The sequence below is a fragment of the Pelobates fuscus genome, chromosome 3 (genome assembly GCF_036172605.1).
Source record: "Pelobates fuscus isolate aPelFus1 chromosome 3, aPelFus1.pri, whole genome shotgun sequence".
Classification (NCBI taxonomy): Eukaryota; Metazoa; Chordata; class Amphibia; order Anura; family Pelobatidae; genus Pelobates; species Pelobates fuscus.
The window spans coordinates 379,317,252-379,343,410 of NC_086319.1; the positions used below are offsets into that span (position 1 = coordinate 379,317,252).

Genomic DNA, 26,159 nt, shown 5'->3' on the forward strand with positions numbered 1-26,159 from the left:
AAAACACAACACTAGCAGACATAATTAAATGTGTCCTCACATGCGTTTTCAGCTGCTATTCAGCTGGTACAAATTAATCAAATACCTATTACTCTACACCCAAACTAATCAATTCCCCTGGGATTTACTTGTGGAGTCTTATTCAATGATTGACAGGGTTATTTATTAAACTGGGAATTTAAAGTGAATTTCAGCTTTAAAGCCGAAATATCCGAACTAGAAGCACAGCTGACTTATAGAAATATTCCAGTTTGGCAACTTTTATCTTGAATTTGAAACTCACTTTGAATTCTCACCTTAGTGAATAACCTTGTCAGACTACACAGCCTAAATCCCGGGCCATTGATTTGCTCTGACTTAGATTAAGAGAATTTTGATTAGTTCATATCAGCTAAAAAGCATTATGGACAATGCTTTTCACCTGCGACTGACGTATCAAATTCCTGTTCCTCTTGGTCCGAACGAATCGATCAATCTGGGATTTACCTGGCAGATCGATTCATTTGGGCCAAGATGAACAAGAGATTGATTCGTTTGTCACAGATGAAAAAGGATTTTTTGCACAAGTCTAGTGCTCACACAGTGCGAAACGATCCAGAGCACCACCTCCACATCACAGATGACCTGGCACTCAAAAACAGGTGAGTAACACTCAGACACTTTATTCCAAGCCATTGTGGCGTGACAAAGTCCTATTTGAGGAGTTGAAACGTTGCTCCTCTTTAATCTGGATTAAAGCACCTCCATGTCGTATTTCGGAGTGACCAGTCCTTTATTTTTGCAGCGATGGGTGGGATCTGAGAGCCATGTCATCTCAGGGTTGCCCATGAAGCACTCTAGTATGGGATACCCTGAGTTTTTTTTGTATAGCAGCAAACTGCACCATATTCCCTCCAGAAGCAGGACACCAGAGAACAAACCTGAGGTGGCGTTACCGGAGAACCAGTACATCCCATTAAATATGCAATATTTTAAGAATATGTTAACTTAAATGACCTTTTGAAGAGGAACTGTCTATTTTCTGAACGTGTTAATTTTCCACCTTCTAATGAAAGCTAGTGCGGCAGAGGTAAGTATGTATCACAAAGGTTAAAGCCATCTACTCCTCTTTGCCTTGCTATGATCAGCCAGTCTGGCATTTAAAGGGAAACTCCAGTGCCAGGAAAACCATCCGTTTTCTTGGCACTGCAGGTCCCCTCTCCCTCCCATCCTCGGTTGCTGAAGGGGTGAAAACCCCTTCAGTAACTTACCTGAGGCAGTGACGATGTCCCACATCGCTGCTTCCTCCTCCGCGTCGCTCCTCCTTCTGACTGCGTCGGCCAAATTAGCGCTCCCCATAAGAAAGCATTGAAAATATATTTCAATGCTTTCCTATGGGGAAATGAGCGACGCTGGAAGTCCTCACACAGCGTGAGGACGTCCAGCGACGCTCCTGTGCTAGGTTATTACAAAAAACCTGCAATAATTACACTTGCAGGGTTAAGAGTAGTGGGAGTTGGCACCCAGACCACTCCAATGGGCAGAAGTGGTCTGGGTGCCTGGAGTGTCCCTTTAATGCAAATTATAAATAAACTCTTAATGGCGCAGTCCATGGGTGATGTTTAGATATCTATGGGGTTCTGGGAAAGATTCCAGACTAGGCTGCATTCCCATCATGCTTAGCCAGCTGACTCTTGTCCTGGTTCCCTGCTCTACATCAAACTGGGGAATATCAATAGTGAATTGGGGAGAAATACAACTTCAGCCACAAAACTAGCCATATTGGTAAAATGTTGACCTTTACATTGTTTGTTTTTTATTTTTTTAATAAGTGTTTCAGCCCATGTTTTGCAGTTTGATTTTTTAATTAACCATAAATTCAATGTTTAGTAAACATGTCCCTTTAATTAAAAACGGGCGTGGTTACAGAAGGTCCCTCCCTGCGAGGGCGTGGTCTCACGCATACCTGTGTACTCCACGTGTCAGTGGGCGTGGCTTGCTAAATTCCGTTTCTGACGGACTGGGTTATGCACGGTGTAGCTCCTCCCAGTACAGGTGTCAGTAGGCGTGGCCGGACGGTCTGCTATTCGGTGGAGCAGCAACATGAACGAACAGCTAGAACCAGAGAACAGGTAATAATACATGGAGTGAGGGGGAGACCACCTGTGTGCAGGCAGGTAATAATACATGGAGTGAGGGGGAGACCACCTGTGTGCAGGCAGGTAATAATACATGGAGTGAGGGGGAGACCACCTGTGTGCAGGCAGGTAATATTACATGGAGTGAGGGGGAGACCACCTGTGTGCAGGCAGGTAATAATACATGGAGTGAGGGGGAGACCACCTGTGTGCAGGCAGGTAATAATACATGGAGTGAGGGGGAGACCACCTGTGTGCAGGCAGGTAATAATACATGGAGTGAGGGGGAGACCACCTGTGTGCAGGCAGGTAATAATACATGGAGTGAGGGGGAGACCACCTGTGTGCAGGCAGGTAATAATACATGGAGTGAGGGGGAGACCACCTGTGTGCAGGCAGGTAATAATACATGGAGTGAGGGGGAGACCACCTGTGTGCAGGCAGGTAATAATACATGGAGTGAGGGGGAGACCACCTGTGTGCAGGCAGGTAATAATACATGGAGTGAGGGGGAGACCACCTGTGTGCAGGCAGGTAATAATACATGGAGTGAGGGGGAGACCACCTGTGTGCAGGCAGGTAATAATACATGGAGTGAGGGGGAGACCACCTGTGTGCAGGCAGGTAATAATACATGGAGTGAGGGGGAGACCACCTGTGTGCAGGCAGGTAATAATACATGGAGTGAGGGGGGGAGACCACCTGTGTGCAGGCAGGTAATAATACATGGAGTGAGGGGGGGAGACCACCTGTGTGCAGGCAGGTAATAATACATGGAGTGAGGGGGGGAGACCACCTGTGTGCAGGCAGGTAATAATACATGGAGTGAGGGGGGGAGACCACCTGTGTGCAGGCAGGTAATAATACATGGAGTGAGGGGGGGAGACCACCTGTGTGCAGGCAGGTAATAATACATGGAGTGAGGGGGGGAGACCACCTGTGTGCAGGCAGGTAATAATACATGGAGTGAGGGGGAGACCACCTGTGTGCAGGCAGGTAATAATACATGGAGTGAGGGGGAGACCACCTGTGTGCAGGCAGGTAATAATACATGGAGTGAGGGGGGGAGACCACCTGTGTGCAGGCAGGTAATAATACATGGAGTGAGGGGGGGAGACCACCTGTGTGCAGGCAGGTAATAATACATGGAGTGAGGGGGGGAGACCACCTGTGTGCAGGCAGGTAATAATACATGGAGTGAGGGGGAGACCACCTGTGTGCAGGCAGGTAATAATACATGGAGTGAGGGGGAGACCACCTGTGTGCAGGCAGGTAATAATACATGGAGTGAGGGGGAGACCACCTGTGTGCAGGCAGGTAATAATACATGGAGTGAGGGGGAGACCACCTGTGTGCAGGCAGGTAATAATACATGGAGTGAGGGGGAGATCACCTGTGTGCAGGCAGGTAATAATACATGGAGTGAGGGGGAGACCACCTGTGTGCAGGCAGGTAATAATACATGGAGTGAGGGGGAGACCACCTGTGTGCAGGCAGGTAATAATACATGGAGTGAGGGGGGGAGACCACCTGTGTGCAGGCAGGTAATAATACATGGAGTGAGGGGGGGAGACCACCTGTGTGCAGGCAGGTAATAATACATGGAGTGAGGGGGGGAGACCACCTGTGTGCAGGCAGGTAATAATACATGGAGTGAGGGGGGGAGACCACCTGTGTGCAGGCAGGTAATAATACATGGAGTGAGGGGGGGAGACCACCTGTGTGCAGGCAGGTAATAATACATGGAGTGAGGGGGGGAGACCACCTGTGTGCAGGCAGGTAATAATACATGGAGTGAGGGGGGGAGACCACCTGTGTGCAGGCAGGTAATAATACATGGAGTGAGGGGGGGAGACCACCTGTGTGCAGGCAGGTAATAATACATGGAGTGAGGGGGGGAGACCACCTGTGTGCAGGCAGGTAATAATACATGGAGTGAGGGGGGGAGACCACCTGTGTGCAGGCAGGTAATAATACATGGAGTGAGGGGGGGAGACCACCTGTGTGCAGGCAGGTAATAATACATGGAGTGAGGGGGGGAGACCACCTGTGTGCAGGCAGGTAATAATACATGGAGTGAGGGGGGGAGACCACCTGTGTGCAGGCAGGTAATAATACATGGAGTGAGGGGGGGAGACCACCTGTGTGCAGGCAGGTAATAATACATGGAGTGAGGGGGGGAGACCACCTGTCTGCAGGCAGGTAATAATACATGGAGTGAGGGGGGGAGACCACCTGTGTGCAGGCAGGTAATAATACATGGAGTGAGGGGGGGAGACCACCTGTGTGCAGGCAGGTAATAATACATGGAGTGAGGGGGGGAGACCACCTGTGTGCAGGCAGGTAATAATACATGGAGTGAGGGGGGGAGACCACCTGTGTGCAGGCAGGTAATAATACATGGAGTGAGGGGGGGAGACCACCTGTGTGCAGGCAGGTAATAATACATGGAGTGAGGGGGGGAGACCACCTGTCTGCAGGCAGGTAATAATACATGGAGTGAGGGGGGGAGACCACCTGTGTGCAGGCAGGTAATAATACATGGAGTGAGGGGGGGAGACCACCTGTGTGCAGGCAGGTAATAATACATGGAGTGAGGGGGGGAGACCACCTGTGTGCAGGCAGGTAATAATACATGGAGTGAGGGGGGGAGACCACCTGTGTGCAGGCAGGTAATAATACATGGAGTGAGGGGGGGAGACCACCTGTGTGCAGGCAGGTAATAATACATGGAGTGAGGGGGGGAGACCACCTGTGTGCAGGCAGGTAATAATACATGGAGTGAGGGGGGGAGACCACCTGTGTGCAGGCAGGTAATAATACATGGAGTGAGGGGGGGAGACCACCTGTGTGCAGGCAGGTAATAATACATGGAGTGAGGGGGGGAGACCACCTGTGTGCAGGCAGGTAATAATACATGGAGTGAGGGGGGGAGACCACCTGTGTGCAGGCAGGTAATAATACATGGAGTGAGGGGGGGAGACCACCTGTGTGCAGGCAGGTAATAATACATGGAGTGAGGGGGAGACCATCTGTGTGCAGGCAGGTAATAATACATGGAGTGAGGGGGGAGACCACCTGTGTGCAGGCAGGTAATAATACATGGAGTGAGGGGGAGACCATCTGGGTGCAGGCAGGTAATAATACATGGAGTGAGAGGGAGACCACCTGTGTGTAGGTAATACATGGAGTGAGGGGGGAGACCACCTGTGTGCAGGCAATACACGGAGTGAGGGGGGAGACCACCTGTGTGCAGGCAATACATGGAGTGAGGGGGGAGGACCACCTGTGTGCAGGCAATACATGGAGTGAGGGGGGAGGACCACCTGTGTGCAGGCAATACATGGAGTGAGGGGGGAGGACCACCTGTGTGCAGGCAATACATGGAGTGAGGGGGGAGGACCACCTGTGTGCAGGCAATACATGGAGTGAGGGGGGAGGACCACCTGTGTGCAGGCAATACATGGAGTGAGGGGGGAGGACCACCTGTGTGCAGGCAATACATGGAGTGAGGGGGGAGGACCACCTGTGTGCAGGCAATACATGGAGTGAGGGGGGAGGACCACCTGTGTGCAGGCAATACATGGAGTGAGGGGGAGGACCACCTGTGTGCAGGCAATACATGGAGTGAGGGGGGAGGACCACCTGTGTGCAGGCAATACATGGAGTGAGGGGGGAGGACCACCTGTGTGCAGGCAATACATGGAGTGAGGGGGGAGGACCACCTGTGTGCAGGCAATACATGGAGTGAGGGGGGAGGACCACCTGTGTGCAGGCTGGCAATACATGGAGTGAGGGGGAGGACCACCTGTGTGCAGGCTGGCAATACATGGAGTGAGGGGGGAGACCACCTGTGTGCAGGCTGGTAATACATGGAGTGAGGGGGGGGAGACCGCCTGTGTGCAGGCAGGAGGGAGTTCTGGGTGTCTAACCTAAAGGGAGAGAGAATGCATGGAATAAGAGGGGCAGCCACCTGTCTGCAAGTAGAGCAGGGAGTACTGATGACCGACAATTCATTATATGGAGAAGCAAGCACCTGTGAGCAGGGAGTGGAAGGAGTACGGGGTATCTAATCTATTATAGGAAGCCCTTACTGTAATCCCCAAACACCTCAATATCCTGGTGTTAATGGTAACACATCCTTATACATTGTCTTTATTGGGGCCAAATACTTTATGGCTTATAAGCAGAGCACCAGTGACTATATTGAAGCTAGTAACCCGGCTCCTGAGTGCCTTATTACCCCCTGTAACGTCTTATTACATTAACCCGGCTCCTGAGTGCCTTATTACCCCCTGTAACGTCTTATTGCAGTAACCCGGCTCCTGAGTGCCTTATTACCCCCTGTAACGTCTTATTGCAGTAACCCGGCTCCTGAGTGCCTTATTACCCCCTGTAACATATTATTACAGTAACCCAGCTCCTGAGTGCCTTATTACCCCCTGTAACGTCTTATTGCAGTAACCCGGCTCCTGAGTGCCTTATTACCCCCTGTAACATCTTATTACAGTAACCTGGCTCCTGAGTGCCTTATTACCCTGTAACATCTTATTACAGTAACCCAGCTCCTGAGTGCCTTATTACCCTGTAACATCTTATTACAGTAACCCAGCTCCTGAGTGCCTTATTACCCTGTAACATCTTATTACAGTAACCCGGCTCCTGAGCGCCTTATTACCCTGTAACATCTTATTACAGTAATCCGGCTCCTGAGTGTCTTATTAGCCTACCAAAACTCTTTATTAATAATGTATTCATTTGTTCCAATACATTCACATTATAATCCACCTTTAGTAAATACATTACTCCAAAGTACAAGGAGACGCCCACCTTACCTCTTCTTAGTGATAAAGTGGCTGGTTAATTCACTAAATGTACACACCCTTGTCCTTGAGTAATTAGAGTTTACAAAAGGCAATTAAGGCACCTAGGAACAGAGTTACCATAATAAGATGTTACAGGGTATTCAGGAGCCGGGTTACGGTAAAAAGATGTTACTGTAATAAGATGTAACAGGGTATTCAGGAGCCGGGTTACTGTAATAAGATGTTACAGGGTAATAAGGTACTCAGGAGCCGGGTTACTGTAATAAGATGTTACAGGGTAATAAGGCGCTCAGGAGCCGGGTTACTGTAATAAGATGTTACAGGGTAATAAGGCATTCAGGAGCTGGGTTACTGTAATAAGATGTTACAGGGTAATAAGGTACTCAGGAGCCGGGTTACTGTAATAAGGCACTCAGGAGCCGGGTTACTGTAATAAGATGTTACAGGGTAATAAGGCATTCAGGAGCTGGGTTACTGTAATAAGTTGTTACGGGGTAATAAAGCAGTTGTGAGTTCGACAATTGCAAAACATTTTTTTTTTTTTACAAATTATTAAAAATACCTCTAGAACTTTTCTCTTTTCACTAAACATTTGTAGGATTGCCTTGGGGTGCTTAGCATTTTTATTAGTTTATTTTCTGTCTTTGCAGGTCTCCTGTGAATTTGTCAATGGATCTCAAGGAATGTATGGAAGCACTGAGTCTGTTTCTTAATAACCAGTTTAACGAGAGCCTTGATCTTTTGCGGCCAAGGTGAGAATGAAATCGTAACTTTTTTTTTTTTTACAGAACAAGTTTTTTTTTTATTCAATTATTTAATTTGAATTTTAAAACCTAGGGAAAATTAGCTGGTTTGGAATAATTCTTCAACTCTGCTAAAGTTGTCAACTGCCTTACTGTTTTACCATAAGTTTTGCAATTCAAAGTTTTTAATTTAATAAAGTTCAGTGTATAGTTGTGAATTAGTGACTGGCAATCATGTAAGATGAGAAATATTGAAAACTTTCCTCGTAGAACAGACCTGAGCAAATTATAGTATAGGGAGTCTGTCCCTCCCAGCACAGGGTGACACAGACAGGAGGGAGCTATGGGACATGGAGTCTGTCCTTCCCAGCACAGGGTGACACAGACAGGAGGGAGCTATGGGACATGGAGTCTGTCCCTCCCAGCACAGTGTGACACAGACAGGAGGAAGCTATGGGACATGGAGTCTGTCCCTCCCAGCACAGGGTGACACAGACAGGAGGGAGCTATGGGACATGGAGTCTGTCCCTCCCAGCACAGGGTGACACAGACAGGAGGGAGCTATGGGACATGGAGTCTGTCCCTCCCAGCACAGGGTGACACAGACAGGAGGGAGCTATGGGACATGGAGTCTGTCCCTCCCAGCACAGGGTGACACAGACAGGAGGGAGCTATGGGACATGGAGCCTGTCCCTCCCAGCACGGGGTGACACAGACAGGAGGGAGCTATGGGACATGGAGTCTGTCCCTCCCAGCACGGGGTGACACAGACAGGAGGGAGCTATGGGACATGGAGTCTGTCCCTCCCAGCACAGGGTGACACAGAGAAGAAATCAGAGCCATATCCCATAGCTCACTCATATTTTTCTTCCACCACACCTGATCTTGCGTATTGACATTTTTCTAACCCAATGATCTGTGTCTTTTGTTCTTAGAGCTGCAGACAGCATGTACCATGGCCTTGTATATGGTACCATCCAGGAAATGCAAGCAATGATGACATTTGAGCATGATGACATCATCAATGCTGGACTGACTATGAAACAGGCTCAAGAAACATGCCAGAGGTAGAGAATGGGATAGATACAACACATCATATCCTGATTTACATTGTTTATAACATGCAAATAGTAACTATAGTGTTTTATTGTTTTTTGTTTCTTCTCTCTTACAATGTTCACCTATAACTGAGTGATGGTCATTCTGTACATGAATTCATACTATGGATATGTTGTTGAATGAGTGGTTTTTCTGGTTATACTGTAGATTGAATATCATTGGTTGTAACCAGCAGTGATGATATCCCTCTTCCATTTGGTCTCTCGGTCTGTTTCGTTCTCAGAAGGCTTCCTCCGCTTTTTCAGAAACCTTTATTTCAGCATTGACTATCTCTTCCAAGGCAAGACTTGGAGGAAGTATAAGGCTGGATGTCCAGTAAGCTTATCAAGCCACAATAGCACAAACCAACACCGTAATATCAAACAATAGTAAACAATATATATATGGCGTTCATAGAAACTGCACAATTTTGTATTAATAACTAGCAGGAACAGGATAGTTCAACATGTCTAGGCTGGAAAACACGTATGTTAAAACAGGCTAGTTAGACATGGGGATTGGAGCATAGTAAAATGTTGCAAGTCATATTGGTGTTTCAGGAGTAAAGAACCACTGGGGTCAGGATTACTGGCACGGTTCTGCATTGCGAAAGAAACTAACTGTATGTAGTGTTATGGTACTTTTTAGCAGTAAACCAAAATGTTTAAATGTCTATCTGTTCCTGTCCAAATCAATAAAATTGAATTGCGTATATACGCTGAAGTAATTAAGTCTGACACACAAGGTTCAGGTTAAAATAACTTCGAGAAAATTTATTGGCAAGTGATTAAAAAGCGGGCGCGCAGACCCTTTTAAGAGACATTTTACGTCATCATTGATTATTAGAATATCAGCAAATAAACATCATTAATTGGATTAATTGTTAAGTGTCGGGATTAGTGTCCTCCTATCAATATTATTAATTGGCTCAAAAACTAAGTGGTTAGTCCCGTGCCCACCCACCAAGAGGTGGGATTGTTCTGGACACGGGTGGGGACAAGGGGGTCTTGAGCGTCATTTTACACGGTCGGTGATCTCAGGCCTCGTGGCCAGGTGCAAGGTCTCTTATGAATAGAACATTTCATTACTACTGTGTTCTCATGGCCTTCAAATTATACTATGTTGCAAGTTAAGGAAAAGTCAGCAATTCCTGTGTTAATCATGTCTTTATAGAAAATACTGTCTTTGTCTATTGTATTAGATGTGCTGGGAAATTCTGTCATGTAAGGTAGTTTTAAAATGAACAAGTTAGGTTATGAGGACAAAATGGAGGATTGAAGAAGTCAGGTTAGGAGGACAAAATGGAGGATTGTCACAGTATAAAGTTAAAATGGAGTTAGTGCAATAATTCAATACAAGTACAATAAAGATTTTTAATAATCCCACATCAGTAGAACAAAAAATAAAACCATTGCTCAAATTCTGGAGAAGTGGCTTAGAAATGCCATATGGTGGCAACTGGAGTTAGGGAGACTCCTACTTTGGACGAGCAATATGCCTCTGGGAATAAGTCCAGCATCAGCTGATGCCCAAGGTCTGGAATGCTGGATGGTTGCCGCGAAGTGTAGCAAGGCGGGAGTGCGGTGTTGGGAGTCTCCTGCCCCAGGCCGTGATGAAGGCCAATATCAGGACACCACGGACTTGAGTGCTCGCGTCGGAGTTAAAGTCCATCCCTATAGGGAAATTGTGAAAGATCCTGGTGTTCCGTTGCCACTTGCAGCGAAGGGTCTTCCGTCTGGGTGGTTGATACATAGGGACTACGTCCCCAAAGGCCCTCAGCCTAGGCAGGCCAATGCTGGGAAACACATAAGATTTCTGAGATGATTTGCCCGAAGGAGGCCCTCTCACCCCTGCTCCACTGTCACCTGTTTTTCTCCTGACTCTGAGGTGATGCTGCCACGATGAGGGCCTCAAGTTTTGCCCAGAAGCATGCCAAGTGATTTTTTCAGTCACTCCATTATTTGTTCAGCCCCAATCGAAGACAGCTCATGCTTTTGTGGTTTGAGCATGTCAGACATCTTGGGGGAGTCAGCTGCAGTGTGGTCTCAAACGGGATTAGTTGCCTAACCTCTGCAGTGGTGAGCAAAGCAACCCAGTGGGGACCAGGATAACCCACGCCGGTCCAGAGGAGGGGGTAACAGGGCACTGTAGTTCACTGAGAGAGTGATGCGTCGTGGGACAGGAGATCGTCCGTTTCTACCGGCCAGTGTGCACACTAGGCCTCGGTAGCTCCGGTGGACCAGGGTTAGCCAGCACCTCTGGAGACCGGATAAAGTCTTCCAGGCTGGTTTTAGTAGTGGGTATAACAATGCCGGTTTCAGTTGTGAGTGGCAGGTGTCGCAGGATTCCACTAAAATTGAGAGTTCTGTGAGGAGCTCCTGTTAGTTGCAACCTGCCGCCATGAGGTTCAGGCCCCGCCCCCCTAATGTTCAGTTTTTAAACCAAAGTTTGGTCCTGTGAGGAACCCAAACTTTCTCCTGCAACAAAAAACCTTTTGAAGTTCCTAAGCACAGGCAAAACCAGCAGCAAGAAGTCAGACCAGCAGCCAGGAGCCAGCCATTTTGCCCTATTTTATTTTCCCAGCTGGTTGCTCTGTGTGGTAGTCTCCCAAGCTGTAGTTAGAAGTCAGTCTTGGAAGTCAGTCTGTCCTATAACCAATGTATTCATGCCAAGTCAGGGTTCTTAAAGTAACCTTTTAATTATATTCTGAAATGTACTGCTGTGCATCACCTCCATAGACAAACCTTACAGACATCTCCCTCGGACACAGCAAGACCAGTTTCTCCGAATCCTCCCAGAATTCCATGCAGAGTTTCCAAATAAGCACACAAGTACCACTTTTTCAGATTTTTTTTCAGAACCCACATGTATACAGACAATACACCAATTATCGACGATGAACTGCATGTTGTCACTCTGTTGGGACTCATCAGCATGGCGCTTGTATGTGGTCTTCACCCCTTCGTTGTTCTCATTGCCTTCTCTGAATATTCATTCTTTTATTTATTTATTTTTTATTTTCGTCTGCTACGCTTTTTTTTTTTTTTTGAATTTTTTTCCTCTGCTACTTTTTTTTCCGTCTTATTTAAATTTAATGTTTAGTTATCCTCTTTCTCTTTCTTACTGCATATCCTCAGGCAGTAATCTGACTTGTAAAACCAAACACTCTGAATAAACATTGTTGCTTTCTCACTGTCACCAAGCACTGCCTGACAAACAGAGCTTTAAACTCTTCCCCCTATCCTATGTCCGTATGGGAGCCACCAGGAATCCTGAACTTAATCTTAATCCTCTGATTGCATCACCTGCATAAATACACTACATTATTCTTTAATAACCGTTCTAGTAAGAATTGTAGATTACTGTGAATTTAGTGGCTTAACTGATAAAATACGTTGTTAAATTTGATTGGCAATTGTAGCCTCTAATTTTCTTCTCCTTACAGTAAACAAACCCTGTATTTGATGGGCTATAATGAACAGTCCATACATTGATCTAACAAGGTTATGAATAATTCAGTGGTTGAGAATTTTTTTTTTTTTTTTTATTAAACTGATTTACAGGGGCATAACTAGGAACCACTGGGCCCCTGTGCAAGAAATTTAGAAGGGCCCCATTGTCAGTCTACTCTAAGCAATACACCAGTGTGGGATGTGTGTGGTGGTGGTTGGCTGAGTGTAATTGTGCGGGGCTGCATGTGTGTTTGTGTAATAATAATAAAAACTCCAAAACACGTTTTTACCCCCCCTTCTACTTAACGTTTCTGCAGATAGTGGTTGTTATCCCTGGTGGTCCAGCATCATATGATCTTTGGTCTCATGGTGCTGCTGACTGCATCCCTCGCCTTCCAGTGGAGGAACGTGTGGTCTGCACCTGTGGGGAGTGCAGACTCCATAAATGCTCTTTTTTTTAAATCCAGTCTTTAAGCATAGTAACATGGTGGTGCATACTGTGGTCTGCAGCTGCCAGAGGTGAAGACCACAAACTCTAAACAGTGAAGACAAAATGTCAGTCAAAAAGCAGGCAGTTGGAACCCTGCAGGTTAATTTGTGAATAACTAAAAGCTATTTTATATCAAGCTGATGTCCTAATACAGGGATAGGCAACCTTCGTCATTCCAGATGCTATGGACTACATCCCCCTTAATGCCCCTACACTAATAATGCTGGCAAAGGACCATGGGAGGAGTAGTCCAAAACATGGGAGGAGGAGTGCCAAAAGTTGCCTATACCTGTCCTAAAATGTCTTCAGTGCATATCCCTAAATCCAATGGTAATAAAAATCTGCTGTGCCTGGTAGACTACTGCCATAAACACCTAGAAGAGAGAATTAATTACTAGTGGCAAAAGGGGAAAAAAAAATCTGTGAAAAGACTGGGCCAGGGAATACTGATCTGCAGAATATATATATGATTTTTTTTTAAATTTATTTTTTTATAATTTTGCCTGGGGCAGACAATCCACTTGGTTGCATGGGTGTGCAGATATCTCGACTGGCTGGTCTGTGGCACTGATACTGGCACCACCCAGCAAGCTGTTTCTCGCTGGTATCCCAATCCAGGTCTGTGCATTCGCCATGGTTCATCTGAGCAATGAAATAGGGCAGTGGTTCCCAAACCAGTCCTCAAAGCAACCCTACCAGCCCAGGATTTAGGTATATAGAAAATATAAACCTTGGACACAGCTGGGTAATTCCTAAATCCTGGACTGGTAGGGGTGCCTTGAAGACTGGTTTGTGGATTACTGGAATAGAAGTCTTCAAAAACAGACCTGTGGAAGGAATGAGACAAGAAGTAACATTGGAGGCCAAGAGTCACTGGAGACTTGGCAAGATATGAGGAGGAGAACAGATGGAGAACTGGAGGTAAGGGGACAATGGTGTCTGCAAGATAAATGCAGAGAATGACTCAACTGCATGAGAAGAAAGCTAAGAGGACATGTGGCTGGTAGGAGCAGGGCAAGAATAGTACAAGAGCAAGGGTTTTAAATAAATACGATTTCTGATGAGTGTCATAGTGACTATCCAAGATGATTGTGTGGTTATAATATTTATAATCCTTAGAACTCCAGGGTACACAGGCCAACTGAGGCTGTCTGTTAACAGGCACAGAGAGTGCTTTAACTACATTATACTTTGTATATTCTCTTTAACAATGAAACCCACTGAAAACAACATGTTTGTTCTCCACCAGATTTAGAAAGAAAACCTCCCTTATTGGAAAAACTGGAGCTGACTCGTATACAGAAGGTGAGACTAAGGAATGTTAGTGTCCCTGTCTTTATGGTTAAACCTTTTGATATTTTTTTTGTTTTACACAAAAATGCTCTGTCATAGATATCAAACAATTGCAAACCCAACACAGATTTATAAAATAGAAAATTTTGTTAAATATATGTGTGGGACATTTATTGGCACCCTTTTAGTCAATTATTTGTGCTACCTCCCTTTGCCAAGATAACGGCTCGGAGTCGTCTTCTATAATATCTGATGAGGTTGGAGAATACATGGCAAGGCATCTGAGACCAATCCTCGATACAGAATCTCTCTAGATCCTTCAAATTTGCAGGTCGACGCTGGTGGACTCTCCTCTTCAGTTTCCTGCAGGTATGTCCAGTTTTTTCTAGTACCCACTTAGTCACAAACACTGGCCAAAACTGGCATTCAATTTAGTGTTTTGCATTTTTCACACAAACCAATATGAACGCTAACTTTGTCCAGTGTTTGTGACTAAGTGACTACTAGAAAAGACTGGACATACCCCATTTGCAATACCTTGGGTTGTCTACTTTTGCAAATGGTATGCCATCATGGGGGTAATTTTCATTCCTGGGCTATTTGGTCTCAGAGGCAACGTAACCAATCTGGCAAATTTCAATCTGTAAAATGTAACACGCTATATTTGGCCCTGTAACTTTCCAAAACACCATAAAACCTGTACATAGCGGGTACTGTTTTACCCGTGAGACATCGCTGAATACAAATGTGTATTTTATTGCAGTAAAAGCAAACAGTATTATGACACTCTCAGTTAAATTGCCATGCAGAACTAAAAAAATAACAATTTCTTGTTTTTAATTTTGATAAACTTGTGTTTGCAATTGTATTGATGGCCATGAGAGCAGAGCATTTGTGCACAAAAAAAGATCAAAAGGTTTTTTTTGTTTAACCTCTTAAGGACACATGACATGTGTGACATGTCATGATTCCCTTTTATTCCAGAAGCTTGGTCCTTAAGGGGTTTGCTCATATTTACCAAGGGTGCCAATATTAGTGGAGGACACTGTAGTAATAAAGAATGCGCTACATTATGGTGATGAGCATCTATTCACTAAAATTAAACACCCTGCATTTTAGAATGATACCAAGTATCCAGAATACGGAGTATCCATACACTGATACCTGGTTTTTCATTGCAGTTGAATTTCATGCAGAAGTTTGCTACGCAGAGTGCCTTCTCCAGAGAGCGGCTCTGATTTTCCTGCAGGTATGGAATATATAATAATAGAGCGTAGGTTCCTGCGTTCCCCATGCTGTGCTGATGTGAGCACACTGATTGAACGTTGGTAGCACTCATGGTCATAGCAATAGACTTGCTTCTCAAGTTCCCCTTGTTTGTACGGGTTGTTCCTTTTAGGTTGGAACAAACATTCTTGTTCCCCTCTGTCCTTTCCTAAGGCTGTTGTTTCTAAGATATGTGTCTCTAAACCTTGGGGTTTATCCCTAAAACATGTATTGACCCAGGGTCCATGAATTTTCCGTTGAAAGGAGGGAGGGTAGGAGTTAAAGGTGAAAGAAGGTACAGAATGGAAGCCTAGTATTAGAGGGCAGACTGCATTCCTAATTTGGTTCGTCTTGCCAGTAAAGTAACATGCAAAATCACTAGCTATAAGCTTCGTTAATGGCGGAGTTGCAGTGGGATGAAGAAAGTTAAAATATGAAAGAGGTGTTTGGCATCATGAAGGTAGGCAGAAAAAGGAGACACATTTTTATTTTTGCAAGGAAAAGGGAAGAAGTGTAGGAACTTGTACTATTGCATGAATTTGTAATGTAGGTAGCAAAGTGCTTTACAAGACTTTCTCCGGCAACGTTATGCAGTATGGGAGCATCGTTGGAGGTAGCGGGTGAGCTTTGCTGTGCCAGCATTGAAGGCTTGGCTGACCCCTCAAAGGCTAGGTTTAATATGTGAAGTGAGGAGCACATTGTCAGAAGATGGCGGTTAGAGGGAAAGGTGTGTTGGAGACAGAGCCAAGTTTGGTGAAAACAAGGACAAGTGTATTGCTGACTGTGTGGAGTAGAGTTGGTCCATTGAGTACGGCCAAAGGAGGAGGTGCTAGAAGTCTAGATGCTGCTGAGTTGTTAGGTTAATGGGTATGTTAAAGTCACCAAGGATGAGGGAAGGAATGTCGGAGGAGAGAAAGTAAGGGAATCCAAGCAGAAAATTGGTCTAAGAGTAGACGAGAGCCAGGAGGGCAGTAGATTACAGCAATACGAGAGAGGACTAAAAAAGATGGATTGGACTTCAAAAGATGAAAAGGAAGAACTACAAGGGGGCAAAAGTTGGAAAAGCGAGGGGAGAACACCACCATTTGAATTACGTGGTCTGAAGAGTGGGAGAAGTGCAATCCATAAGATAGGCAGGGGTAGCAGTGCCAGGAGGTTCAAGCAACGGGAGATGAGATTGAAATTTGCCCAGATGGTATGGCATTACAGACTAAACGTGCATTCCAAAGGGCACAGAGAAAGGAATGGGACGAAGCCGAGTGACGAGGTAAATCTAAAAAGGTTTTCAGTTGTTCTGGTGGAGCTGTTGGTTTTGTGGGAAGCAGGGGGACCAGGATTAGGAGACACATTCCCAGTTGCTAAAAGCAAAGTGATGGACAGAGAAAGAAGGTGGAAATGAGAGTGGAATTAATGTGTTGGACAGCGAGGATATATATATATATTTTTTTTCATACTATGGAAATAGAATTCTTCAAATGGCTGCGTTGCACTTGAAAGTCAGCCCTTCAGACATGAATGATGGTAAATTTCACAGATATTTTTGCTTACTAGAGTAGCTCATATTTGCAGCTAAGCTGGTTTTTCCAGCAACCAGAAAAACTTTGTTCTGGATTTAGCTTTCTTATCTGTGCCTGTTCAGTCTAAAAGCAGAATTAAGTGAAATTAATTATTTTTACTCACAAATAAACACCAAAAGAAGACTTATTGACACATTTCAGTTGTAATATAACGGATATAAGGACCAAAGTTCTGGAATAAAAAGGAATCATGACATGTCACACATGTCATGTGTCCTTAAGGGGTTAAGGTGGTAAGTGCTGCTACACACTAGCATCATAGATTATTGACCTTGTCCTAGGTCAGGCATAGGCAACCTTCGGCACTTTAGATGTTTTGAACTACACCTCCCATGATGCTTTGCCAGCATTATGGGGAATGTAGTCCACAACATCTGGAGTGCCGAAGGTTCCCTGTCCTAGGTGATCATTCTTAAGTAATTTGGGGAGATAATGGTTTAATCTTTGTTCTGTGTATGATCTCCTGATGAGTCACAATAGTAAAAAGACACCCGTCGATATAATTTTCTGCCTTTCCAGGATGAGAATATGATCAACTTTATCAAGGGTGGAATGAAAGTTCGGAAAAGTTACATGATTTATCGGTGAGAAACTGGGTATGTGGGCCGCTGTGTGGACCATGTGTTATGTCGATAATCTGTATAAATATGCTGGCCATGGCAGTTCTGTAGGACGTGGCATGGGAGTTAAATCTGGAAAACAGTCATACGGGAAAAGTTCAAATTGGTTACTGTGGTCTAAAACTCACACTGAATTCCTGACACTTTACTAAATATGACTGATGGACTCTTTCAGGATTATTCACGAACGTAAGAATTGATGGTGAATTTCAAATTTAAGACCAAAGTAGCTGGATTGTAATCATTACGGACTTGGAGAATGTTTCCACTTTGGGTTTGAAATGTACTTTGAATTCCCACTTTAATAAATACGCCTTTTAGGATCTCTCGCCTTCAAGTTGTCCTGCTTTTAGTACTAATTCTGCAGTTAACATGTTTATAATTTTGGCTTGCTTACAAGGACACTAGGCACTCTAACTATTCATCTAAATGAAGTGGTTCTAGTGCCCAGAGTCCCCTAATGGCATCCCTCTGTAGGTTATTGAACGGTTTTTGATTGGATGCTGGTCCTAGAGCGCCAGCAGTCTGATCCTTTTGTGCTGCTGGGTTAAATGCTACCCATTAGCCCCGGCAGCGATGGGCATCTGATGCTCTCCTGATAACAGCTGATCATTGCTGGTATAAATAGATATGGGTAAGGTGGGACATAATCTCTGTAAAACATAAGACCTCCAGTAAGGGTTGTGCTGTGCTTACATGGGACCCCAATTCAGCATTACACCGTATTAAAATGGCCGAACACTGAAAGGACAGCGCCAGGGGACTCAAAGTACTATAACCACTTCAATGAGCTAAAGTGGCTATAGTGCCTAGATTGTAAGTTTTAAAGGTTACAAAAAACCTTTGCACATGACTAATAAGCTCTATGGTAATTCCTTACTCTGTACAGCTAAAATGTTTTGAGTTGGCTTGTTTTCTAGCTCTTCTGGGGTAAAATGTGGAATTCAAAATAAATAAATAAATATATATTCATTCCATACACTGAATTTTGGAGATGTGTATGTAATCATACAATATGTGCCATATATTTCTATGCTCCTATGTCCTTTCAGAGATCTAAACAACATTATGCAGTCCAATACATTCCAGAAGGGGGAGTCACATTTACATCTGGAGGGAGGAGTCTCTCTGGGGATTGGCGCATTCAACTTGGTGAGTTAAAGGAACACGCAAATTATTTTTTTATTTAATGGTTTTTATTATTTTTAAATGCCCAGTAAAGTAGCCAGTAATCCAGCTCCAGGACAGACTCCTCATTGGCAGAAATGGTTCACGCAGGGATAAATAAGGAAGCCAATCACATTCATGTTTCCGGAGCCCCTGTCTAACCTTTTGGCTCCTATGTAGGAGCATTGGGTCACCTTGTGGTTAATTGTACTCTGCTCAGTGTAGGCAGTCAGATGCTTCTTTTTGAGAAGTGACACACTGGACATGCACAACTGCCACAATCCAATTCAGTGCTTTTCACAGAGAATTATTGGGCGCACAGAGCTTCTGGAATGACACCAGACATCAAATAGATCTAGTTATTGAATATATTTGTGTTGGAAGCCCCTAGAGGGGAGGTAGAAATTGTAATATACACCTGACTGCTTAGTCCCGGTCTCCAAAAAGGTATTCCCGGACCTTTAGTGAGGGGAGAGCACTCAAGTCCCAGGTATCCGCCGATGTCTCCTTGCCTCCCTGACCTCCACTTCAAAATGTTGTGCCCATTCACAAGAAAGGTAATAGGGAGGAGTCGGGCAACTATAGGCCAGTAAGCCTAACTTCAGTAGTGGGGAAAGTGATGGAAACCATGTTAAAGGATAGGATTGTTGAACATCTAAAAACACATGGATTTCAAGATCAGAGACAACATGGGTTTACTTCAGGGAGATTATGCCAAACTAATCTTATTGATTTTTTTTGATTGGGTAACTAAAATTATAGATCAGGGTGGTGCAGTAGACATTGCTTACCTAGATTTCAGTAAGGCTTTTGACATTGTTGCACATAGAAGGCTTATCAATAAACTGCAATCTTTGAGTTTGGATTCCAATATTGTTGAATGGGTAAGGCAGTGGCTGAGTGACAGGCAACAGAGGGTTGTAGTCAATGGAGTATATTCGAAGCTTGGGCTTGTCACCAGTGGGGTACCTCAGGGATCTGTACTTGGACCCATTCTCTTTAATATTTGTATTAGTGATATTGCAGAAGGTCTTGATGGTAAGGTGTGTCTTTTTGCGGATGATACTTAGATATGTAACAGGGTTGATGTTCCAGGAGGGATAAGCCAAATGGCAAGTGATTTAGGTAAACTAGAAAAATGGTCAGAGTTGTGGCAACTGACATTTAATGTGGATAAGTGCAAGATAATGCATCTTGGACGTAAAAACCCAAGGGCAGAGTACAGAATACTTGATATTGTCCTAACCTCAACATCTGAGGAAAGGGATTTAGGGGTGATTATTTCTGATGACTTAAAGGTAGGCAGACAATGTAATAGAGTAGCAGGAAATGCTAGCAGAATGCTTGGTTGTATAGGGAGAGGTATTAGCAGTAGAAAGAGGGAAGTGCTCATGCCATTGTACAGAACACTGGTGAGACCTCACTTGGAGTACTGTACACAGTACTGGAGACCATATCTTCAGAAGGATATTGATACCTTAGAGAGTTCAAAGAAGGGCTACTAAACTGGTTCATGGATTGCAGGATAAAACTTACCAGGAAAGGTTAAAGGATCTTAACATGTATAGCTTGGAGGAAAGACGAGACAGGGGGGATATGATAGAAACATTTTAAATACATAAAGGGAATCAACACAGTAAAGGAGGAGACTATATTTAAAAGAAGAAAAACTACCACAACAAGAAGACATAGTCTTAAATTAGAGGGACAAAGGTTTAAAAATATCAGTAAGTATTACTTTACTGAGAGGGTAGTGGATGCATGGAATAGCCTTCCAGCTGAAGTGGTAGAGGTTAACACAGTAAAGGAGTTTAAGCATGCGTGGGATAGGCATAAGGCTATCCTAACTATAAGATAAGGCCAGGGACTAATGAAAGTATTTAGAAAACTGGGCAGACTAGATGGGCCGAATGGTTCTTATCTGCCGTCACATTCTAGGTTTCTAAATAGTCCTCTATTTGGAGGCCAGGGAAACCGTGAAGTCCACCTAAGGATTGACTGTACCTTGGCACAGTCCTGGTCAGGGGAATATTTCCTGAGTATTTCAGAGGATCTCCCGGTCAGACGCGCAAGATATACAATTAGTCCAGGCAATCCTCAGAAGTCCTCGTGTCCAGGGCTCCCATACACCTCCCCACTGTGACGAGCCCCTTCTAGGGGCTCTTGGAACCAAGCCTATAGTCTGTGGAACCAAGCCTATAGTCTGTGGGCTAAAGGTTGGCCTTCACGCTTCTCCAAAAAGTCGTGGAGTTTTTGTCACAGTAAGGAAATAAATAATTGTAGGGGCATGGGAGATCTTCCAACCCATTACAGCTCGGAAGTCCATGTTTGTGTCACACTCTGAGGTGGCCTGGAGATATAGGTATAAAACCACTACTGTAGACCTCACATAACATTTATTTTAAAAAGATTCCCCCCCCCTCATCAGCTGTCACTCGAGATGGTAGTGTATAAGCATTTTCAGCAGCCTTTCCTTTTCTAAATGAACACTATAGCATTAGGAATACAAATATTATGTTGTGTTCCAAATGCAAGCTGCTCTGGTATTTTATTTATTTTTTGCGAAAACTGCATATTTCAATAGAAATTGGGACTTATTTTTTTGTACATTAACCTTACATCCCTAGCTATCAAGCAGACAACTGCTGCTGTTATTTCCTGGTTTGTTTAGCTCAGTGGAGCTAAACTCAAGAGGCAGCAATTGTCCAGAACACCTGCCTGACTTATCATTGAGCTGCATTGGGAAGTCTGTGATTGGACAGACACAGAAAGTCTGGGTGGGGTTAGAAGGGCAGGGTTTGTAAAGTCTGCAAACAAGAGAACTGCTGGTTTTGCAAACTGTTTTTACATATACCCCCATTTGGGAAAAAAAAATGTAATTAAATGAATACATGTTTTCATTTTGGCTATATCTACTAAACGGTAATTATTTATTTTGTATTTGTGCAGTGTCTTTTTTTTACCCTGCTTTTCAATATTGAGAGATGCTTCTCAATAAAACTAAATGTTAAATCATTTTGCAATGCATCTTACCAGGAAGTAATTCTAAATATGAATGCGTGTATATGATATAAACATTTACTTAAAGTCAGCATTTCATCACTTGCACACGTGGAGGAATTTAATGGACTCCAGTCTTTTACACAAAGAGCTTTTCAGAAATTGATTTAGACAGGAAACAAAGGGCGGTGTCCGTCATGGTCGGCTAATCCATTGTCTGCCATCACTCTAATACCTGCTGCTAATGGAATCCTGAGACTTTCACTCCATAACACAATGGGTACTGACCTAAAGCCACGAGAGCGCGATATCGGATTACTTGTACATTGTAAAGCACGTCATATAGACTTGCATACCCCATGGGAGATATTGCGATCTAATGAAATCCTGAGCTCAAACTCCCACTATTCCAGGGCGGCAGCAATGACTGTAATACACCTTAGCCCCAATACATGCAGTAAACCAGGTGAATTGTTGGTGTAGGACTCCCTTAAGAGGATGTGGCCTTGATGTGGCAGGTAAAATGACAATTTAATGGCCATTGGAGGGATACTAAGCGTAGTTATTTATGGATTTGGAATACTGCGCAAGTAACGTAAATTTTTGTGTGGACTTATTACTAATTATACTTTAGTGTGTTGGAGTAATTTCCATTGTGGTGATGTGTAGTCACGGGTACAACTGGCTGTGGGGAACCCAGAGTATATAGAAGTAAAACCCACACAATTCTCTAATGTCACATTCTTTGTAGGAAACCAGATTGAATCTGGGTTATTTTAAGGACCCAGATGGTAATGGATATGTGCATAGACAAAGTTGCCGTTGCAATCTGTGTCTTAGAGGAATTGCAAAGAGTCAGTTTACCAGAATTAAAAGGAACTGTAGTAGACGATTTTGACACTCAAGTAGTCCATGTAAAGGATGATTGAATAGAAAGGGGGTTGAACAAGATACAATAATTTCCCTTTGTTGGCATTTACGATGGCAAATTAGAGAACTCCTACAAATTTTAAACTTCTATTAACCTGTGAGACCGAGTGTTATCTGTCTATTGCCATGCTCTTACAAGAAATGTTATGTATGATGTACGGAGAGACCCTCCGGTTGGGAGGCTGTCAGTCAGTCTGGCGAGCACTGATGGAGTCCATTATTAAACATTGCTTCTCCCCATGTCTTATTACCACAGACGCTGTCCCTCTTCCCCCCACGCATTTTGAAGTTACTGGAATTTGCTGGATTTTCTGGAGATAAGGTACTGCATTCTTGTTTCCTTCCTTGCTTTTCCATCTTTCTCATTCTGCCACGGTCTCTCCATCCTTTAACTTTATCATTTCACGCACCTTATAATCTGTCTCGAACAGTCAGAGCTGTGAAATAAAGCAAGGCTTAAAATGGCAAGTCCTACACTACTAGAACTGTCTAAATGGTACTGGCCACTGCAAGCCCAGAGAGGTCATGGTCCAGGGTTGAATTTCTACTAACCAATGGCTAATGGGCTTGCCATTAATGAATACCATCTTTATCTCTGTCTCTTGCTCTGTCATTCTCTCTTCCTTCTTTCCATCACCTTATTTTCCCTCCGTTAATCTTATTTATTTATTTATTTTCTCAGGACTATGGTTTGTCTCAGCTTCGTGAAGGTGCCCAGTCCAACAATCTACGCTCCCTGCTTTGCACAATGCTACTGCTCTGTTATTACACCTTCCTCAGTTTTGTCTTGGGTGAGAAGTATGTGTGGACTTTTTAGAGTACATTCTACATCACCCTGTGCTGGGAGGGACAGACTCAATGTCCCATAACTTCCTCCTGTCGGAGTCTATCCCTCCCAGCACAGGGTGACACAGACAGGAGGAAGTTATTGGACATGGAGTGTGTCACCCTGTGCTGGGAGGGACAGACTCCATGTCCCATAAATCCCTCCTGTCTGTCACCCTGTGCTGGGAGGGACAGACTCCATGTCCCATGTCACTTTCTGGTGAGAGGGACAAACACCTTGGATATATTATTTTGATGTGAAACTAAAGCACACCCTGCCATGTATGGCCTCTACAATTGAAGAGCTCACTGTTTTCTCTTCATGCTGTGGTTACAGGCATCGGTGAAGATAATCTCTCTGAAGCACAAGCCATCCTGCAGCCGTACCTGACCAGCTATCCCAAGGTGAGTACAAACATCCCTAAACCATTATCTGGCAATAGTTTTACATAATAAAGTTTGCATGACAAGTTTTATTGACATATTAAATGTAAATTATGATTACTGTCTGGTTTAATGGGGGCACCAGTATGTGCCCATTCTGATGTTGCTGGGTATCTTTCACCTACCTTGCCCTTGTTCCTTTCAGAGTGCCATCTTTCTCTTCTTTGCTGGGAGGATCGAAGAAATCAAAGGAAATATTGATGAGGTGAGAATCTGCTGGGAACCACCTGTCTGTCCATTGCACAGCTACATCTATCCATCGTGCCCTCTTTGTTGTATTCCCACTATAATAAATATGTATATGCTAAGAGGGGAAAATTGATAATTGAACCCTTTACTGTCCCGAGCTTCCACTCGTCCCAACTCTGTGTCTCCTATTTGTCCAGGCTGTGAATTGGTTTGAGTTGGGTTGCTCGGCCCAGCAGTCGTGGAAGCAGTTCCACCACATGTGTTATTGGGAGCTGATGTGGTGCTTTGCTTATAAAGGAATGTGGAAGCTGGCATACTTCTATGCAGATCTCCTAAGCAAAGAGAATCGGTGGTCAAAGGTACATGATGGACAATCCTCCACGATCTAGTCTTCTCTACACAACTTTGGCCTCGTTTTCACCATCTTTTACCTATCCCTTCTGGCAGCAACTACTACCTTAATATGTTACATTTTTTAATTTTGCATGTCTTTCCTGTGTCCCCGGAGCGTGTTGCCCTCATTTCTAGTCCTCTGGTAATTTTTCTCTTGTTATACACCCCACTCGTTCCCCCTATGTACAACCTCGTAGTGCTCTTTCTGACCTCTTATTGTTCATTCTGCTTTTCGATTTCCTCTTTTATCCCTTGTAATTACTCTTCATTTTTCTATTACTGTCCCAGCATTGTTCCGTAATGTCCTTTTTCTTTCCTCTCCACCATTACAATCCAGTAGCCATTGTTCCGTCTAGCCTCGTTGTTTGTTTCTCTCTGATACTCATTGTCCTTGTGCTTCTATTTTTATCCAGGCCATGTACGTGTACATGAAGGCAGCCTTTCTCAGTATGTTACCCAAGCATGAAGCACGACCATTCGACGAGAATGAAGTGGAGTTGTTCAGGTCGGTAATGAAGCTAATACGGGCTTGATGGATGGGGCATACGGTTCAGTAAAAGGTTTACGTATAGGGACCACAGGTTGTTGTGAACAGACTGAAACGGTCTATTACTACATGAGCAAATACTGAGCAGAAAAGCAAAATAACACAACCTCGTAGATTTTGATAAATGAACAAATATAAACAAAATATAGAAACCGTTTTAGGCACTTAGAATTGTTATCTAGTATCTATATGTTGATAGGCAATCAGACTCTGCATTCAGGAATCCACTGAAGGAAATTGTATTGCCATCTGCTGGTTGAAATATTTTTTTTTTGTTACCTTTCAACTAGTCCAAGAGCTGGGTGCATTAACCAGAAACGAGTAGCTTGCTCCATCTGTCCTAAAATAATTTGCTTGTTTGTGGCTCTGCTATACCTTCACCGGTACGCATGTATAGACACCCTTGGCACCACGCGTACACAGCAAGTCTCCTGCACACAGCAGTCATAACCGCGGTTGCCAATTTGTAGTTCCCACATCTGCTTGTTGTACTGGGCCCAAGATAGTTTGTCCGATCTTTGATTTCCAAGAGGTGAACAAGCACTTAGTCTTTGCCCCCACGTGCAATGCACTGCAGCGAGCCTCGCCACTAATCCCAAAAGTAAATAGAAAAGCCATAATGAGTTGGCAGCCTCTGTGGCTGTAAAAGGGATTCTTTCATCAACACGAACAAGGGCCAGTATCTTGGGGTGTAATGACCTTACCAAAACCACAGGCTTCCAGCCACTTCAGGCCTTGTGTGATTAAGGTCATTACAGGCCTAAATGTCAATAGGCGTTCGTGGTGTTCCTTCTGTTTATCCAGTGGCTGCTTGTTCTTTATGGCTACTGTATAATTGATTTCTGATGACGAGGTTTGATGGCGCATGCAGTGAAAAGAATAATACCTGGCAAATTATGCTGGCTTTAAATGTGACGAAGCTGCAGCCGCTTCGGGCACTATGCTTGTCTAGCAGATGAAGACAGACCAGAGCAATAGACTGGGCTTGGTTAAATTTGTGTGCTTGCTGTGTGTGACTTTATTCCGATGATCTTTTAATAGTTTTTAACCGCCATCGTGTTCCATGGCGTAATATCAAGGTGTTATAAATTCATGATGTATAGTGCAGCTATCCGTGTGTACACCATGATAGAGCTGGAGGTGAGGCCCTGCTCGTCACATGGAAGAATTGAAGAGCGGGTC

At 44.2% G+C, this 26,159-nt stretch overlaps 1 protein-coding gene across 2 annotated transcripts in view; it reads left to right on the forward strand.

Annotated features, from left to right (window-relative positions):
* The first annotated feature begins 481 nt into the window (after positions 1–481).
* The window catches only part of LOC134603500 (tetratricopeptide repeat protein 39A-like), a 31,396-nt gene continuing 5,718 nt past the window's right edge, over positions 482–26,159 (forward strand). The window contains exons 1-13 of one of the 2 annotated variants that reach the window (XM_063449519.1): positions 482–641; positions 7,594–7,695; positions 8,622–8,753; positions 13,976–14,031; positions 15,201–15,268; positions 17,382–17,446; positions 18,535–18,634; positions 22,836–22,901; positions 23,262–23,370; positions 23,742–23,809; positions 23,994–24,053; positions 24,235–24,396; positions 24,844–24,935. In XM_063449519.1, coding sequence (XP_063305589.1) covers positions 514–641; positions 7,594–7,695; positions 8,622–8,753; positions 13,976–14,031; positions 15,201–15,268; positions 17,382–17,446; positions 18,535–18,634; positions 22,836–22,901; positions 23,262–23,370; positions 23,742–23,809; positions 23,994–24,053; positions 24,235–24,396; positions 24,844–24,935 — 1,208 coding nt within the window. In that variant the 5' untranslated portion in view covers positions 482–513. Of the gene's footprint in view, positions 642–2,022; positions 2,112–7,593; positions 7,696–8,621; positions 8,754–13,975; positions 14,032–15,200; positions 15,269–17,381; positions 17,447–18,534; positions 18,635–22,835; positions 22,902–23,261; positions 23,371–23,741; positions 23,810–23,993; positions 24,054–24,234; positions 24,397–24,843; positions 24,936–26,159 lie in introns of those variants that run through there. The other variant, XM_063449520.1, reaches the window with a different exon arrangement.